Below are 20,202 nucleotides of genomic sequence, written 5' to 3'. Positions count from 1 at the left end.
CAGCCTCAGAAGGTCCTGAGAACATGTTCCCCAAGGTAGTTGAGTTATAGCTTACTTTTATACATTTTAGAGAGACAGAAGTTATAGGCAGACATAAATCAATACATGTAAAGTATGCATTGGTTCGGCCCTGAAAGTTAAGACATCTAGAAGGTAGGGTGTGGGAGAGGGCTTTTTAGGTCCTAGGTGAATTCAATGATTTCCTGATTGGCAGTGGGTTGAAAAAGTTAAATTTTGCCTGAGAAGAGTTTAAGTCAGCATAAAGAACTGCTTGAGTTAAGATAACGGGGGTTGTGGAAGCCAAGGTTCTTGTTATGTCTGTGAAGCCTCTGAGTAACAGGCTTTAGAGAGAATGGATGGTAAATGTATCTTATTTGATCTTAAAAGGTCTGGAAAATAACTGGTAAGGGAAGGGAATTCTCTACAGAATATAAATTCCTCTTACAAGAGAGGGGCTTTGCAGGGACATTTCAAAATATGCCAAAGAGAGTATATTTTGGGACAAAACACTTTAATTTACTTCAAGGCCTGCTCTCTATCTTGTGATGCTATACCAGAGCCAGGTTGGGGTTGGGTATCTTATTGCTACAAAGAATCTACTTTGTCAGCCTTATGATCTCTGTTTTAATTTTTTTTTTTTTTTTTTGAGACAGAGTGTCACTCTTGTTGCCCCGGCTGGAGTGCAATGGCGTAATCTCGGCTCACTGCAACCTCCACCTCCCAGGTTTAAGTGATTCTCCTGCTTCACTCTCCCAAGTAGCTGGGATTACAGGCACCTGCCACCAAACCAAGCTAATTTTTTTGTATTTTTAGTAGAGACAGGGTTTCACTATGTTGGTCAGTCTAATCTCAAACTGCTCACCTCAGGCGATCCACCGCCTTGGCCTCCCAATGTTTATGGTGGTCCGTGTGCCTAAATTCCATGGGGAGGAGGTTGTGTGTGACCCCCCTTTTCCATTATGGCCTGAACAATTTTTTCAGGTTTCTTGGAATCCCCTTGGTCAAGAGGAAGGCCCATTCAGTCACTTGGGGCACTCAGAATTTTATTTGTGCATTACATTACCTCTCTTTCCTGCTGGCTTACATTATATTTCTTTCCTGATACTTCAATGAATATACTCCTATCCTCAATTACTTTTTATCATTTTCTACATATTGTCCCACTTTGCCAGCTGCTTAAAGATATCTTTTGGATTGAAATACATCGTGGGCCTCCCACAGTCTTCTCACCTCATTTTTTTCCTTGTGCCAATTTAAAAGACTATTCCATTCCCATACATGCTTAAAATATTGTTGTTTTTATTGTATCATATATAACAGATGCTAATAATTTAAATAGTTAGGTTTTAGGGTATGGATAGTAAAGGCGAGATGTTGATCAAAGATTATAAAATTTCAGTGAGACAGGAAAAATAACCTTTGGTGATTTATTGCACTGACTTATGACTATAATAAGTAAGTATGCATTGTATATTTCAAATGTGCTAAAGAAAATAGATTTTAAATGTTTCCAACATAAAATAGAAGTGTATAAGTTGATAGATTTGTTAATTACCATGATTTAATCATTCCACAAGGTAAACATGTATTAAAATATCACATTGTATTATATCAATATATACAATTATTTTTCTTTTTCTTTTTTTTTTTTTTTTTTTTGAGGCGGAGTTTCACTCATGTTACCCAGGCTGGAGTGCAATGGCGTGATCTTGGCTCACCGCAACCTCCGCCTCCTGGGTTCAGGCAATTCCCCTGCCTCAGCCTCCTGAGTAGCTGGGATTACAGGCACGCGCCACCATGCCCAGCTAATTTTTTATATTTTTAGTAGAGACGGGGTTTCACCGTGTTAACCAGGATGGTCTCGATCTCTTGACCTTGTGATCCACCCACCTCGGCCTCCCAAAGTGCTGGGATTACAGGCGTGAGCCACCGCGCCCGGCCATACAATTATTTTTCAATTAAAAATACAATAAAATAAATTAACTCCAGACAGCATTTAGACTCATCAGTATTAAGCCATCTTTACATAGGCCAGAAGCCCACCATCTTCTCTGGCTTCACACCAAAGGTCCTAGTCTCTTCTGTCACATGGCTTCTTTACTCACCTTTATTTATGGGACTGTACCTGCCTCTAGTGACACAGCCAGCAAATTGATAGCTCATGTCCACCTACATTGTCATATTTTACCTGTTCCAGATCTGCAGAGAGAGTCATCTGGAGTTTTCTGTCACAGGAAACCTCTATATTAATACCTAAATATATATAGATTTGAGAAGAACATTATTTGCCTTAGGTGTGTGGCCAGAGAAGGAGCTGTGATTCCTGTGCAGCTAGACCTCAATTTATAACTTCTGTTTTCCTGTGACACTTATAGAAATGTGTCTTTATTATCTTTTTGCTTGTTTTGGACCCCACAAGTGTGGTATTAAATTTATTATCATAAAGCTATATTTTATTCCTGTTTTAGATAGGTATCTATGGATTTGATATTGTTTGGATTTGTGTTCCCACCCAAATTTCATTTCAAATTGTAATCCCCAGTGTTGGAAGTGGTGCCTGGAGGGAGGTGATTTGATTATGGGGGTGGATTCCTCATGAATGGTTTAACCATCATCCTCTTGGGGCTATTCTTTTGATACTGAGTGAGTTCTCTCGAGATCTGATTGTTTAAAAGGATGTAGCCCCTCCCTGCACTCTCTCTGTATTGCTGCTGCTCCCACCATGTGAGATACCTTGCTCCTCCTTTGCTTTCTGCCCTGATTGGAAGCTTCCTGAGGCCTCCCCAGGAGCCTAGCAGATACCAGCATCATGCTTCCTGCACAGCCCGCAGAACAGAACCTGAGACAGTTAAACTTCTTTTCTTTATAAATTACTCTGTCCAGGTATTTTTTATAGCAATGCAAAAATGGACTAATACAGGATTCTTTATGGATGTGATCATCTCTTTATACAGCCATTGGACATCTGTGATTAGAAAATTCACAGCAATGAGTTGATCTCATTTTCTATATATTTTATGGAGTATTTGCCATATTTAGGTTACCTCTGGGATGAGGTGCAATTCTCATACACAATATACAGACCATTTACTTATTAGAAGGATGTCTGTATTTCTAACTGTATCAGGAGTGGGATGACAGTGGTGTACTCATTAATGTGGTTCACTAGAACATCAAAATGAGATCTCCATTGTGGCTTTGGGCTAATTTTTGGACACTTTTAAAATTAAAATTATTTAAATTCATATGAAATATATTGTACACAATAAAATCCATCTAATTAATATTTACAAGTTTAAAATAAAATAACATGTAATTACTACACATGGAATAAATATATATCAATTTATTTGAGCCCCTGGTGGTCTCCTTCCATCATCCCTGGAGAGCTACAACATTCTTAATTTTGTTTTGTAAATCATTTGTTTATCTTTACACTCTTATAAATGTCTATATCTTCAAATACGTGTGCACATGTCTCTTGAGCTATAATATATTGACAAAATCATATCAAAAGCATTTTATTTTTTTGCACTTAACATTTTGCTTGGGAGATTCATTCATGCAAGTGCTGATGGTTGTCATTTAAAATATATAACTGTTATGTAGTATTTAATTGTTTAAAAATAATTATTTGTATTTTCTTTTGTCCAGTTTTTTCCTATTACAAAAAAAGAGTGTGAATCTAGAAAAACTTCTTTGTTAAGAAGAAATTGTTTTATGATGAGTATCTAGGACAGAAAAAAGATGGATCTTAGAATATTTACCAGGTAAATGCTGGTTGTTTTTCAAAGAGATACACAAATTCACGCTTCCATTGCTAATGCGTCAGAGTTTGTTTCACTCCATATCCTCATTCAATATAGTATGTTCACTCATTTAAATATTTGCTGAAAAATAGCAAGTATGGAGAGCAACCTGATGGTTTTATTTTAATTTCCATGATTATTATCTATATGTATTACCATTTGGTATGTTTATTGATCATCCATACTTTTTTCTCTATTAGCTATCTGTTTAGGCCTTTTCTGCCTTTTTTTTTTTTTTTTCTGTTGGGTCATTTTCCTTTATCTTAATGATTCTTAAAGATTGTGTATATATTTACTTACTGATTCAGTCCCACATCCAGTTGCCCACATGACCTTTCCACTTGGAGGGCTTTTAGACATCTCAAATGTACTGTGTTCTGATATTTCCCTATCCCATATCTGTTCCAGGTACATCTTTGCCTACTACTTTTGATCACACTGGTACCCTTTGATACCTCTGCCCCAAAGCTTTGCAGTAACCCATGAGTGCTGTCTTCTCTACACACTCTACAGCTAGTCTATCAATATTTCTGTTAGCTCTACCTCCAAAGACATCCAGAATCTGGCTGCTTCTCACCACCTTCACTGCTACTTACCTGCTCTGGGCCACTTATTCTTGCTTGGATTTATGAAATGTTTATCTAATCTTGCTGCTTCTACTCCTGCCCCTCAGCAACCTACTCCCTACAGAGTAGCAAAAATAATATGTGTGCTTCTTCTCTGCACAAGACCCTAGAATGACTTCCCATCTGCCTTAGAATAAAAGTCAAAGTCCACAAAAAGACTGCTCCAGGATACTTCTTAGTCTAGTTTCCAGTTATATTTTGTCATTATCTCTCACTGATTTCATATTCCCATCCTCCATTCCAACCACACAGGCATCTATGCTGTTCTAGAATGTGTGCTCCCTGGTTCTGCCTCAGAGTTCGTGTGCTAGGAAGTTTTTTTTATTAGACTCTCTTCTCCAAAATATTTATGAGACTCACTCTCTTATTTTTTTTTCCAATCTGTGCTCAAAAGTTACTTACTCCAGGCCCAGCGTGAGCTCTCTGCTGTTACTCTCTGCAGTGTTCTTGATCTGCCTGACTTTGTTCTTTTTCCTTTTTACTATGATGCCGATGACCTTCCATAATGCTATGTAATTTACTCATTTATTATGATTATTTTCAGTATCTACTTCGCCCCCACACAAATTTTTACATTCTTCATTTTTGTTTACATGATATGTTGAATTTCCCCTATTATTATGAGTGTTATATTAAAAAGAGACAGTTGAGAAACTTACTCATATACATGTTCAGCAAACAGGCATATACCTATGCTCTCTGTTTTATCTTCCTTATAGCAAATCTATCCTATTTGACTTTGATATTTAAAGACTTTTTACATTTTGAGTTTCTTTTTAAGAGATGGAGTCTTGCTATGTTGCCCAGGTTGAATTGCAGTGGCTATTCACAGGTACCATGATAGTGCACAATAGCCTCAAACTCCTGGCCTCAAGCAGTCTTCCTGTCTCTGCCTCCTGAGTAGCTGTTACTACAGGCACACATCACCTCACCCAGAAAACACTTTATTTTTTCACAGCAGTTTGAGGTTCACAGCAAAATAGAGAGGAAGTTAAAGAGATTTCCCATATGTCTCCTGCCTGCTCACATACACAGCCTCCCTCTTGTCAACATCCCATACCACAATGGTACATTTTGTACAATTGATGAACCTACACTGATGCATCATCATCATCACCTAAAGTCCATAATTTATCTTAGTGTTCACTCTTGGTGGTGTACGTTCTGTGAGTTTGGACAAATGTGTAATAACGGTATGCATCATTATAGTGTCTTTCAGAGTATTTGCACTGCCCTAAAAATCTGCATCCTCTCCAGAACTTGGTAATGTCAGCATTTCATGTTTCAGTCATACTAATAGGTGTGTAGTGGTAACTTATTATTTTAATTTACATTTCTCTAACAACGTATGATATAGAGCATTTTCTCATATGCTTATTTGCCATCTATATATCTTCTTTGGTGAGGTGTCATGTAAGGTACTTGGCCCATTTTAAAATTATGTTGTTAGTTTTTTTATTGTTGAGTTTTCAGAGTTCTTTACATATTTTAAACAAGTTTTTTTTTTTTGCTTTTTTTTTTTTTTCTTTAAATTTAGCAATGGAATCTTGCTATGTTGCCCAGGCTGGTCCTTCTGGCCTAAAACAATCCTCCCATCTCAGCCTCTATAAGTGCTAGGATTATGGGTGAGAGTTACTGCACCTGGCAGTGGATAAGTTCTTTATTAGATGTATTTTTGGTAAATATTTTCTTCCAGTTTGTGGTTTGTCTTCTCATCCTTTTGACATTGTATTTCACAGAGCAGAATTTCTTTAAAATAAAGTTTGATATTTCAGTAACTTATTTTATGAATTGTAGCTTTTGTGTTTTACCCAAAAAGTTATTACCATACCCAGCATCATCTAGGTTTTCCCCTATGTCATCTTAGGGTTTTATAATTTTGCACATTTTATACTTAGGTCTGCGATTCATTTTAAGTTAATTTTTGTGAAGGACCTAAGGTTTACGTCTACTTTATTATTTTTTGCATGTGGATATTTAGTTGTTTCAGCACCATTTGTTGAAGATGATTGTTGCTCTGATTTAGTGCCTTTGCTTTTTTGTCAAAGATCTGTTGACTATATTTGTACCTGGAACTATTTCTGGGCTCTAGCCTGTCCCGTTGATCTGTTTGTCTATTCTTTTACCAATACCACACTACCTTCATCACTGTAGCTTTATGCTAAGTGTCAAAGTCAGGTAGTATGAGTCCTCCAATTTGGTTATTCTCTTTCAATATTGTTCTAGCTATTGAGTCTTTTGTTTCTTCCTTTAACTTTTAGGAAAATTTTCTTAATAAATATGAAATAACTTGATGGGATTTTGAGTGAGATTACATTGAATCTGTAGATCAAGTTGGAAGAACCAACAACTTGACGATATTGAGTCTTCTTATGCATGAACATGGAATATATCTTGATTTATTAATTTCTTCTTTGATTTTTTTTATTAGAGTTTTGTAGTTTTCTCATATATGTCTCATACATATTTCATTAGATCTATAACTAGGTATTTTAATTTTGGGTGCTAATATAACTGGTGGTGTGTTTCAAAGTTTTTCTTTTTGCAATGTTCTATTAGAAATTACTATTTATTGTTTAAAATTTTACAGATAGCATTATGTATTTTTATTATGTTCTTTGAAGTATATATACACTGTGGTTGATGATGTCTAGCTAATTAACAATTGCATTAGCTCATCTAGTTACCATTTTAGTGGGAAAAGCACTTAATATCCACTCTCTTTGCATTTTTTTAAGAATCCAATCATCATTAATTATGGTCACTTTACAATAAATGTCTTGAATTAATTTCTCCTAACTGTAATTTTATATCCTTTGACAAACCTTTTCCTATTCTCTCCTTTCCCCTACTCTCCTTTGCTTCTGGAAACCACTTTTCTAGTCTCTACTTCTGTGAGATCAATTTTTAGAAATTCTACATATCAATGAGATCATTCAGTATTTGTGTTTTGTGCCTGGCTTATTTCACATAACATAATGTCTTCTGTGACACATTCATGTAGTTCCTAATGAAAGGATTTTATTCTTTTCGTGACTAAAGAGTATTCCGTTGTGTGTATATACCACATTTTGTTTATCCATTCATCTGTTGATGGATACTTAAGTTGATTCTATATCTTGACTATTGTGAATATGGTTCCAATAAACATGGGAGTGCAGATAGCTCTTCAACATACCAATTTCATTTTCTTTGAATACGTACCCAGTAGTGGAATTGTTGGAGCATATGGGAGTTCTATTTTTAATTTTTTGAGAAACCTTAATACTGTTTTATAAAGTGGCTGTACAAATTTACATTTCCACCACCAGCGTGTATGGGTTCCCTTTTCTCCACATCCTCTCCAGAACTTGTTATTTTTTGTCTTCTTAATTATAGCCATTCTAACAGAATCGAGATGATATGTCATTGTGGTTTTGTTTTTCATTTCCCAGAACATTAGTGCCATTGATCTTTTTTAAAAAATATACCTGTTGGACGTTTATGTGACTTCTTTTGAGAAATGTTTATTTAGGTCTTTTGCCTATTTTTAAAGCAGGTTCTCAGTGGTTTTGTTTTTGTTTGTTTGTTTGTTTTTGTTACTATTGAGTTGCTTGAGGACTTTATGTTTTGGATACTAACATTTTATCAGTTATATAATTTGCAAATGTTCTCCTGTTCTGTAGATTGTCACTTTACTTTGTAGATTGTTTTGTTTGCTGTGTGGAAGCTCTTAAATTTGATCTAATCCCATATGTATATTTGTGCTTTTGGTGTCTATGTTTTTGAGGTCTTATCCTTAATCCTTGACCAGACAAATGTTATAAAGCATTCTCCTATGTTGTTTTCTAATTGTTTTATAGTTTCAGGTTTTACATTTAAGTCTGTAATCTGTTTTAAGCTGCATTTTATATATGGTGAGAGATAAGGGTCTAATTTTATTCTTCTGAATGTGAATATCCAATTTCCCTACACCATTTCTTGAAGAAGCTGTCCTTTTCCCATTGTGTGATCTTGGCATCTTTGTTGAAAATCACGTAACTGTAAATTTATAGATTTAATTCTGGTATCTCTGTTATATTCCATTGGCTTCTATGTCTATTTCTATGCCAGTACCATGCTATTTTGTTTACTATAGCTTTGTGGTAGTGTATTTTGAAGCCTGTGATGTAATGTCTTCATGTTTCTTCTTTTTACTCAAAATTGCTATGGCTATTTGGTATTTTTTTGTGGTGTCATAAGAATTGTAGTTTTTTTTTTTCTGTGTATATGAGGGATGTCATCGGTATTTTGATAGGGATTGCATAAAATCTGTAGATCGCTTTAGGGAGTATGGACATTTTTTTTTATTCTTCCAAAATGAACTCAGGATATATTTCCATTTATTTGTGTTTTACTTCAATTTTTTAATCAATGATTTATAGTTTAAAGTACGGAAATCATTAACCTCCTTAGTTAAATTTATTCCTAAGTATTTTATTTTATATTTTTACCTATTGAGAATGAAATTCTTTTCTTGACTTATTTTTATAGCTGAAGAATTAGTATACAGAAATGCTATTGATTTGTATGTTGATTTTATATCCTGCAAGTTTTCTAAATTTGTTAATCAGTTCTACAAGATTTTGGTAGAATCTTTAGAGTTTTCTATATATGATAACATGTCACCTTTAAGCAGTGACAGTTTAACTTCCTCCTTTCCAATTTGGATGCCTTTTTTTTTTCTTGCTTAATTGTTCTGGCTAAAACTTCCAGTACTATGTTGAATATGAGTGCCTAGAGTGGACACTCTTTTCTTTTTCTTTATCTTAGGGGAAGAGCTTTCAACTTGGCCTCATTCAGCAGAAAGTTAGCAGTGAGATTTTCATATAGGGTGGATCACCTGAGGTCAGGAGTTCAAGACCAGCCTGGCCAACATGGTGAAACCCCATTCCTACTAAAAATACAAAAATTAGCTGGGCGTGGTGGTGTACACCTGTAGTCCCAGCTACTTGGGAGGCTGAGGCAGGAAAATGGCTTGAACCTGGGAGATGCCGGTTGCAGTGAGCCAAGATCAACACCACTGCATTCCAGCCTTGGTAGCAGAGTGAGTCTCAGTCAGTCTCAAAAACAAAAAAATCCATAGCATTCCTATTCACCAAAAATATCCAAGCTGATAGCCAAATGGGAACAAAATTCTGTTCACAATAGCTAAAAGAAAAAAGAATAAAATACCTAGGAATACAACTATCACAGAGGTGAAAGATCTCTACAAGGAGAATTACAAAATACTGATTAAAGAAATCAAAGACGACATAAACAAATGGAAAAAAACTCCATGTTCATGGATAGGCAGAATCAGCACTATTAAAATGGCTATAGTGCTCAAAGCAATTTACAGATCCAATGCTATTCCTATCAAACTATCAATGAAATTCTTCATAGAATTTAAAAAGATTTTTAAATTTATGTAGAACCAGAAAAGAGCCCTAATAGCCAAGGCAATCCTAAGCAAAAGGAACAAAAATGAAGGGATCATATTACCTGACATCAAACTATACGAGATTTTAGTAACCAAAACAGCATAATACTGGTACAAAAACAGACACATAGAGCAATGGGACAGAATAGAAAGCCCCCAAAGTAATGCCAACCACCTATACCATCATCTTTGACAAATCCTGACAAAAACAAGCAATGGGAAAGGACTCCCTATTCAATAAATGGTTCTGGGGTAACTGACCAGGCATATGCAGAAGATTGAAACTAGATCTCTTCTTTACACCATATAAAAAACCGACTCAGGATACATAAATACTTAAATGTAAAACCTAAAACTTTAAAAACTCTGGAAGATAACCTAGGAAATAATACCATTCTGGTCATAGACCCTGGCAAAGATTTTATGATGAAGACACCAAAAGCAATTGCAACAAAACCAAGAATTGAGAAATGGGACCTAATTAAAATAGCAATAGCTTCTGCACAGCAAAAGGAATTATCAACAGTGTAAGCAGACAATATACAGAATGGGAGAAAATCTTTGCCAAGTATGCACCTGATGAAGTTATAATAGCCAGGGTCAATAAAGAAGTTGAACAATTTAACAGGTGTAAAACAAACAACCCCATTAAAAAGTAGACAAAGGATGTGAACAGACACTTTTAAAAAGAAAGTATGTAGACTGGCAACAAGCATATGAAAAGATTCTCAGCATCACTGTTTATTAGAGAAATGCAAGTCAAAACCACAATGAGATGCCATTATCACACCCATCAGAATACCTATTATTAAAAAGTCAAAAAATAACAGATGGTGGCAAGGTTGCAGAGAAAAGGGAATGCGAAGACACTGATGGTGGGAATGAAAATTAGTTTAGCCATTGTGGAAAGTCATTTAGCAATTTCTCAAAGAACTTAAAATATAAGTATCATTTGACCTGGAAATCTCATTTTTGAGTATATATCCAAAGGAATATAACTTGTTCCTACCATAAAGGCACATGAAAATGTATGTTCATTTGTTTATTTATTTATGATATATTTGATTATTTTCAGTTATATTATTTTCATTTGGTTCTTCATAACTTCTGTTTCTTTGCTGGTATGTTTTATTGTTTGTTAATTTTTTTTCAAGCAGCACTATTCATCATTGCAAAGAGTTGAAGCCAACCTAAATGTCCATCAATGTTGGACTGGATAAAGAAAATGTGGTACATATACACCATGAAACACCATGCAGCAATAAAAAGGGATGAGATCATGTCCTTTGCAGGAACATGGATGGAGCTGGAGGTTGTCATTCTAAGCAAAATAACTAGAGAGGGCTAAGTACCAAATGTTCTCATTTACATGTGGGAGCTAAACATTGAGTCAATTTAGACACAAAGAAAATAACAACAGAGACTACTTGAGGGTAGAGAGAGAGAGGAGTGTGAGGACTGAAAAACTACCTATCAGCTACTATGCTTATTATCTGGGTGACAAAAAAATGTGCACACTAATCCCTTGTGACATGCACTTCACCTGTAGATCAAACCTGTACATGTATTTCTGAACCTAAAATAAAAGTTAAAAAGAATGCTCTTAGAAAGAAGAAATACAATAATATGTACTTAATCTAATAAACAGCATCTGTGAAAAAATTCCTACATTAAACTTCGTGTTTCATGGTGAAATATCAAGAGATACCCTTTTGAATCTGGATGAAGTGTATTTAGAAATACTTAAAAAATTTTCGTGAGGTTCTTATAAGCCTGAAAGTGTATGAAAATTTTAAAAATAATATAAAATAAAAAGCTATCAGGAGCAAAACCAAAACGAAACACATTCCTTAACCTTAATCAATCAATAAATCAGCTGGTGTTTCTCTTATAGGTAACCTCTTGTTTCTCTCTAGTTGTCATTAAGATTCCTTCTTTGTCTTTAGTTTTCAAACCTTTACTTGTGATGTGGTTTGTTGCAGATTTATTTATGTTTATCCTATGTGGGGTTTTCTAATCTTTTTGAATTTGTAGATTTATGCCTTCCACCAAATCTTGGATAGTTATGGCCATTATTTCTTCCAATACTTTTTGTGTTCCACATTCATTTTCTTTTGAGACTTTGAATATATGAATGGTAGATCTTCTTCTTATGTTATTTCCCCACAGATCCATGAGATACCTTACATTTTATTATTTTCAGTATTCCTTTGCTGTTTTGTTTTTTTTCAGGGAAAAAACTTTCTTCCCTGTCTAGCCCATACTGTGACTTTCCTAGCTCTGTAGAAAACCGTACATACTGTACTCTTAGAAAATGAGAGTGGATATACAGTGTTTCTACCATAAAAATGATAATTATGTGAGGTAATACATATATTAATTAACTAAATTTAGTCACTCCGCAATGCATCTCTGCTTCAGAATGTTAGGCTGTAAACAATAACACGTAAATTTTATGTCAGTTTTTTTTAATTACAAAAAGAAATGAATGTAAATTGATCACAAAAAGATGTCATAAAGAAGAATAAATAAAATCAGAGCACAAGATCAACAAATTTTATAAACCTAACAAAATAGCCTAAATAATAAACCAATAGTATTCTATTTGCAGACATATCAAATATGTAAATACCTTAATAAACTTGAAAATGCATACATTTAACTAATACTGTATGTTATACTCTCCCAATAAGAGAGTGGAGACTATTACCAGCACATAGAAAACAACTTAAAAATTGACCATTTATTTCACCCTAAAAATAAGTCTCAATAAATTCCAAAGAGTCAAAAAATTACAAGTATTGTGGAATGTGTAATATATGTATGCACATGTGCATGTATGTATATCTGTACATATAGGTACATATGTGTGTGAGTGCACATTTGTATGTAAGACCATTATGAAGTTATCTCTAGATTATATTAAGTAAAAAAAATATGCAGAAAGTGACATATTTGCTTATATTGCAGTTTATGTTATATATATCATATAATAAAATATTATATATATACATATATCTGTAAGAAATACCTAATGTAGATGACAGGTTGATGGGTACAGCAGACCACCATGGCATATGTATACCTATGTGCAGAATATGCAGGTTTGTTATATAGGTATACATGTGCCATGGTGGTCTGCTGCACCCATCAACCCATAATCTACGTTAGGTATCTCTCCTAATGCTATCCCTCCCCTATCCCCCCACCCCCCGACAGGCCCTGGTGTGCGATGTTCCCCTTCCTGTGCTCATATGTTCTCATTGTTCAGCTCCCACTTATGAGTGAGAACTTGGCTGTTTGGTTTTCTGTTCCTGTGTTAGTTTGCTGAGAATGATGGTTTCCAGCTTCATCCATGTCCCCACAAAGGATATGAACTCATTTTTTTATGACTGCATAATATTCCATGATATATATGTGCGACAATTTCTCCAATGAAATCTAAATAACTTAATGAGGTTGAATCCCAGAGTAGATGCCTCATTATTACAATGCTCCAAGCAAATTAACCCAGCCTATTCAGGAAGGGAAAATTTATCACACACACTACTTTTCTTCCTCTCACATTCACATAACAACAAATAAACAGCACAAAATACATAAAATGTTTTGTGATATTTGCATGTATGATGTGCTCATGCCCTTATAGGCAAATATTTGTGTATATGCATATATAAATATTAGAAGTTATGTACACATTTTTGGAAAATGTTGGGATATACATTATATATATTTATGTGAGTGTATTGCATATATTGCTTTATGAATATTCTTCACATAAGAGTACAGAATTTTGGAGATAATGAGACTGCTAGGAAGAAGGCAGGAATAAGAGGGGAAATTTGGAATGGAGGTAACTATGAAAGATCAGTAAAATCTGAGATGCTCTAGAAAATGGTTCTAGAGTAGATAGGTGATGTCCCACATCAAAACTACTAGTGTTTCAGAAATGCAAACACCTTCCTAATCCCTGTCTGCATCTCCCTATTCTGGAAGCTGTACACTGTTGGGTTTAATGTGGGAGTCACAAGAGTATAGAGTGCAGCTACCACCTTGTCTCTTTCAAATATATAGCTGGAAGCAGGACGGATATAGGTGTAGATCACAGGAGAATAGTAAAGAGACACAACTATGAGATGGGATGAGCATGTTGAGAAGGCCTTCCTCTTGCCTTCTAATGTGCGGATACGGAGAATAGCAGCAATGATAAAACCATAGGAGATGCAGGTAAGAATAAAGTCCTCTATGGCCAGGGTAATGTCAGCGACATATGCCATCACCTCATTGATTCTTACAGGGCTGCAGTACAAAGCTAGCAATGGGGGTATCTCACAGAAGAAGTGGTCAATGGTGTTTGGCCCATAGAAAGTCAACCTCATGATGAGAGCTGTGTGCACCCAAGAATTGGTGACTGCAATAGCCATGACCATGCTGAGCAAGGCTACACACATATGGTGGCTCATAATAGTACTATAATGAAGAGGGAAACAAATGGCTACATAGCGGTCATAGGCCATGGTGGTGAAGAGAACCATCTCAGCTCCCAGAGACCATATGAAGAAGAAGAGCTGTGACATGCAGCCTGCATATGAAATGGTGTTTTCTGATTTTAGCATGGTCCCTAGCATCTTTGGTATGATGCTTGTTGTGCAGATGTTGTCCACAATAGCCAGTGTGAGAAGGAAAATATACATGGGCGTATGCAAGGTGTTGTTATAGATTATGGCGGTGATGATGAGCATGTTGCCAAGAAAAGCCACGAGATAGATGATGAGAAAAATGAGGAAGATAATTCCCTGGAGTTCAGGCTTTTTGGTGAAGCCCAGAATAATGAACTCAGTTACAATACTGTGATTCATCCTGCTTGGGTGATTGAATGGCAGTAATTGCACAGAGTGAACAACCGAAAATTGAAATAATCTGTGTGTTATTATTAGGAGATAACATGAGAGGTGTGTGTATCTAGGGACTTAATTCTCCATTGGACACAATTTTGCAGGATGAATTCCCCGATGATGGAGATCTGTATTCCAGGCAATATCCTCTGTTTTCCAGACAAATCCCATTCTCTAATGTATGTTCCTCCATGGATGACTCAGATAAACTGAAGCCAGTGGTTGAGAAGAAAAATATTTTAAAAATACCTTTAAATATTTTGATATATTCACTTGAAACTTGTCTTAATACATACATACATACATACACACACACGCACATGTGTGCATATTCTGGATATACATATATATTTAATGGAACTATAATACAAATTATTGCATATCTCACTAATTTAGTTAATTCCATGGTACATTTAAATGTCCTTGAGATATATGCGAGTGAAGATACTTGAAATAATACAAGCTGACAGGGCTAATTATAGTGGGGATATTTCAGATGAAAAATGCCCAACCTATATTTTGAGGCTATATATTAATGGGAACATTGACTAGTGTATCTAATCCAAATACTAAACAATTTAACCAAATGTCTGTGCTAGTAGTTTTTCATCAGTTTGAGAAGCACATTGCCAAAATTGACTGAACCAGCTATTTATTGTTATATAATGTCAAGGTAATTGGATTTAAAAATATAAAATGTAGGGTTGTGTCTTAATTTCATTATAGCTATAAACTTGCCATTTAAGCTCCATGAGATTTAAATTTATTATTTCTAAAAATTGAATAAATTGATATAAATATTAGATGTTAGACAGATGGAGCCACTGTTTCTAAAGCATACTCAAGGATAAATGGCAACTGGAAAGTTTTCTGGAAAATAATTGCTAGGACACAAGAGAAATTTGTGTCCTATGTTATTTCCCCTGAAAACTTCTATAGCATTACATTTTCTGTTTTCTTTTACTATCTTTTCTAAAAGAGATCCTCATCTCTTGCCCAGGCTGGTCTCAAACTCCCAGTCTCAAGAGATCCTCCTGTCTTGGCCTCCCAAACTGCAGGGATTACAGGCGTGAGCCACTGCACCTGGTTGCTGTCGGTTTTCTTTTATGCTTATTTATTTTGGTACATTTTTATGCACAGACAGTTACATGAATTGATGGCTTTTAGAACTATTATGATTGGACGAATCTAGTGAAAGTATTCAAAGTAGTTGTGAATTTATTCATAAATTTATGTTTATAAATGTTCTTTAAGTTTTCAGAGATCATACTGTACCTCTGATATCTAAACAGAGACATAAATAAAAACAATTTTTGAATGTGGGTCCACAAATTTAGTCTGTTTTGCTTTCTCAGGCCTTGTACACTCAATAATTTGTTAAATAAATTTTAGCTACTGACATATTCATCTTTAACTATTTAGAGGAAAAAATAGAGCTTTTGTTTAATCCATAATCTATTTCAGAATGTCTAGCTTTAGTATTAATTTACCCATACTGAAGGAATGTTACAGCCACCATTATTTGGGTCTTTGGCATGTTACAGGCTCTATGTTAGGTCCTCTGCAGAGGTGATATAATTTTGTCCTCACAAGCACATTGAGTCTTTAATATTTTTATCTTTATATAGTTGATAAGCAAAGAATGCATGGGAGTTAAAATAATAGTAGGTAGATTATATGTCTCATAAGTGGAAAAGCCAGGATTAACATCAAGATCATCTGACTCCAAATAATTTGCTATTAACCTCTCTGCTATATACCTTCAGACAAAACACCAAATAATATGGCAAATGTACACAACAACTAAAAACTATAAGAGAGATCTGAAAGAATATGAATTTTTTATTTTGAATTTGAGATGATTTTGAAGAGGTAAATATAGACAAGATAGTTGATTCTTGAAATCAAATGTTAGAATATTTGAAAGATCTGATACTGAAGTGATATTAACCTATTTAAAAAATACTGTATGTTGAATATGTTTTCAAATATTAAGAGGATGTGGTCTGGTCATTTCATCTTAATCATAGATCTGATATCAAAGCTTCTTGAGGTAAATTTATAAGATAACAAACCCCTTTCAGCCTATGTGGTCTTAATCACTAAAAACAGGCACTCAAATATAAACTCAGCTTTCATTGTTGAAGAAAAAAGCTTTTTTTTTTTCTTCTTGGAAAACTGTTACTTATTAATAATAAGTACTGCAATTTATCAATGTTATTTATCCATGTAACTGTTACTGATCAATTTTCCTAAAGCAGGATATGGAGAAGGAGATTGCAGTCTCAAGTACACAAAGGCAAATTTCACAAAATTCTTAAAGTTTGTAGGAGATAGAAAAGTACACCCCTGTTCCACCATCTCTAAGTTAAGAAAAAGGTGAAGGAACCTGAGGATTCTGTTTCTCTTATCTTCTTGTAATACCCTCATCTCCTTCACTGGAGTTATGACATTGGTTTGTTTGACTTCGTTCTCAGTGCTGGTTCCTTGGTTTGGCTGGTTATTGTATGTGAAGGATGCTGAACCTGGAATGATACTATGACAAGTTCACTGTGAGGAGGGGGTATCTACTGACTGAAAAACTTGTACAGGATGTCCACCATTGGCTTAGGTGGAGATATACTGTCTTCTACACATAGGTGTCCAAACAGTGGTCAATAGCTTCTCTTGAAATTCTGCAACTGATATTAGTCTGACTTGATGCTACTGTAGGTTCCAGAAAAGCCACAGTAGCCAGAAGAAGAGGGCCTGCCTGCATCAGCAGGAAAGTGTATTTCTCCAGAAATGGAAAGTCTACTTGTATTTGTGGAAATCAAAAGCCATTTGCTCCTGGTCATGTCCCTCTCTGGTCATCTCCTCTGAAATGATCAGTTTAGCTTTAGTAATTATGTTTAATCTAGCTTAGATTTTCTATTGATCAAAATCTGTAGACAAGAAAAATCAGTGAAATTTAGTTTGAATCATGGTAATGCATATGGCCTAATCTTAACCCTGCCTGTGACCTTGCATTTTTAACATACATTCTTCAAACCTGTTCATCCGCATTTAACCAATGGGGATAACAGTAGTAAACTCACAAAGATTCTTTGAGGATTAAATAATGAATGTGAATCTTTAACCCTATTCTGGGGACTTACTGATCCACCAATCAAAGGTAAAAAATATTATTTAGAGGTCCAACTATATAATTTTGAAAAATCATGTTTTAGTATATGAGTATTCAGTCATTAATAATGAGGCAACTTTTTACTATTTAATGGAAGAAATTTCCAGAAATATTTGAAAAGATTGCATAAATATTATAATAATTAAAGAATAGCCAGATTGGAGTAGGACAATAAAGTATAATTCAATGGAGTAGGACAATAAAGTATAATTCAATTCTATAATAATTATTATAAAGATGACTTTATTCAATAAATATGTAAAAGTCACATTTTATGCTAATTGTTATGCTATTAGATTATGATGATGTAGCAAATGTAATATACATTTTCAGTTATTTCAGCATCAGTGATAAAACAATGAACAATAAACTAATATGCTTTGAGACCATGAAAAAATTACTAGAAATATAAAACAATTGTATATAGTAACATAGCACACTTAATTTTGTCTTGGATAAAGTAATGGAAAGGCTAACTAAAAACATGAGTGTGATATCTGAAACCCTAGCGCCCTTGATTTTTATTGCTCAGTCAATATTCCTTTATATTTACCATTTATACTGTTCTTCTGTCTCCTGCATATCTTTTCTTATCTGGGAGCATTTTTATTCTCATCAATAACTCTGCTTTTAGTCCACACGAATGTGGTATTGTCTCCAAAAGTAAACAGGTTTTGAGGAATGTGAATGGAAAGGGAAAAAGAAAGAGAAGGTGATTTCCAATAAAACTAGCCTGGTGTGTGGTTCACACTTATAGTTCCAGCATTTTGGGAGGCCAAGGTGGGAGGATCACTTGAGGCCAGGAGTTTGAGATCAGCCTGGGCAGCATATCAAGACCCTGTTTCTACAGATAATTTCAAATTAGCTGGCCTGAAATCCTGGGTACTCAGGATGCTGAGGCAGGAGAATTGCCGGAGCCTGGGAGGTGGAGGTTGCTGTGAGCTGAGATTGTGCCACTGTACTACTGCCTGGGTGATAGAGCCAGACCCTGTCTTAATGAAATAAAAATAAAAATAAGAAAAGATAGGACTACTTGAGATTATTATATTCAAAGATAAGGAATTATTTTGTTATTAAGTAGTCAATAAGGGAGAAATTTTAGATTTCTGAGAGAGGAAGTAGTATGTGATTAGAAAGCCAGCCCTGAAGGCGTCATATAGGATGAATTCAGAGGGAGACATTATTTGTCCATCTTAAACTGAGGCAGTGTTTACAAGCACCCATTGGTTTGTAGAAAATTATCAATTTAAGTTCAACAATAGGATTTATTTATAATAATTAATTGTCGGAATAAGATAAAAGTGGTACAAAATACAAAACTACCTACAGAAAAAACTTAAACCATTTTTTTTTGGCAGGATGCATTGCACTGCCAAATAAACATTGACAACCGTTTCCTGGAAGGAGTGAATTGAGGTCACATTATGTTTACTTACTCTAGAACAGCAAACATTTACTAAGAGTTCACATTGATGCTTTATGTGCCATTTACCATGCTATTTTGTTTAATCATGAGAATACATTTAAGAATTAATAATATTTATGTCACTGTTTTACATATGAGGTAGTTGGTGAAATTTGGTAATTATCAAATGCGCTCATTGTCACACAGACACTGGCCACATGGAAATCTGAATCCAGGGAGTCTAATGACAAAATTCACTCATGGAGTTTTTTAAGCCAATGTTATATTTATGTCAACTCCAAGAGCACAGTTTATTCTTCTGTATCAATTACATCAATATCATCATCTCCGTTTTGAAATATTTTCATCTTCATTGTCATAATAAACAGTATTGGCACACGTTTAAAGGGCCTATGTTTTATAAGGCAAAGTGCTAAGAACTTACCGCAGCAGCCACTGTGTTCTATGGGAACAGAGTGATACAAATTACTCAGTACTCTCATATTCCTGAATGATTTCTGTCAGACAATTTCATTCTAGGCAAGTTTCTATTAGGTAGGGCTAAGCCAGAGGTGATTCTAATTCAAGCATTGTTCAAGGAGAATATTACATTCTCTTCAGCTCTAAGTCAGAGGTGATTCTAGTTCAAGCATTAAGGAGAATGTTACATTCTCTTTGGCTTAGCTTCACAGTTGAAGTACTGGAAAAGAAGTGAAAGTAGTCATTTCTTAATTTTGAAAGAGAGACAGGAAAGGAAGGTCAGTGTACAGGAAGTATAATAAATGGTAAAAAGATAAAATGTGGTGGAGATTAAGGAGAGTCAATACCTGCATACAAATCATGATCCTGTCCTACAAAGGA

At 34.8% G+C, this 20,202-nt stretch overlaps 1 protein-coding gene across 1 annotated transcript; it reads right to left on the bottom strand.

Moving 5' to 3' along the window:
- Nucleotides 1-13,234: 13,234 nt before the first annotated feature.
- LOC116525927 (olfactory receptor 13G1) lies at nt 13,235-16,417 on the bottom strand. The gene has a single exon (XM_032242065.1). The coding sequence runs from the start codon at nt 14,732-14,734 to the stop codon at nt 13,811-13,813; it is 924 nt and encodes a 307-aa protein (XP_032097956.1). The 5' UTR covers nt 14,735-16,417; the 3' UTR covers nt 13,235-13,810.
- Nucleotides 16,418-20,202: the final 3,785 nt, after the last annotated feature.

Source organism: Sapajus apella, unplaced genomic scaffold (assembly GCF_009761245.1).
Source record: "Sapajus apella isolate SASKATOON/1434 unplaced genomic scaffold, GSC_monkey_1.0 scaffold49, whole genome shotgun sequence".
Taxonomy (NCBI): Eukaryota; Metazoa; Chordata; class Mammalia; order Primates; family Cebidae; genus Sapajus; species Sapajus apella.
This window is presented reverse-complemented; position numbering and strand designations above follow the sequence as displayed.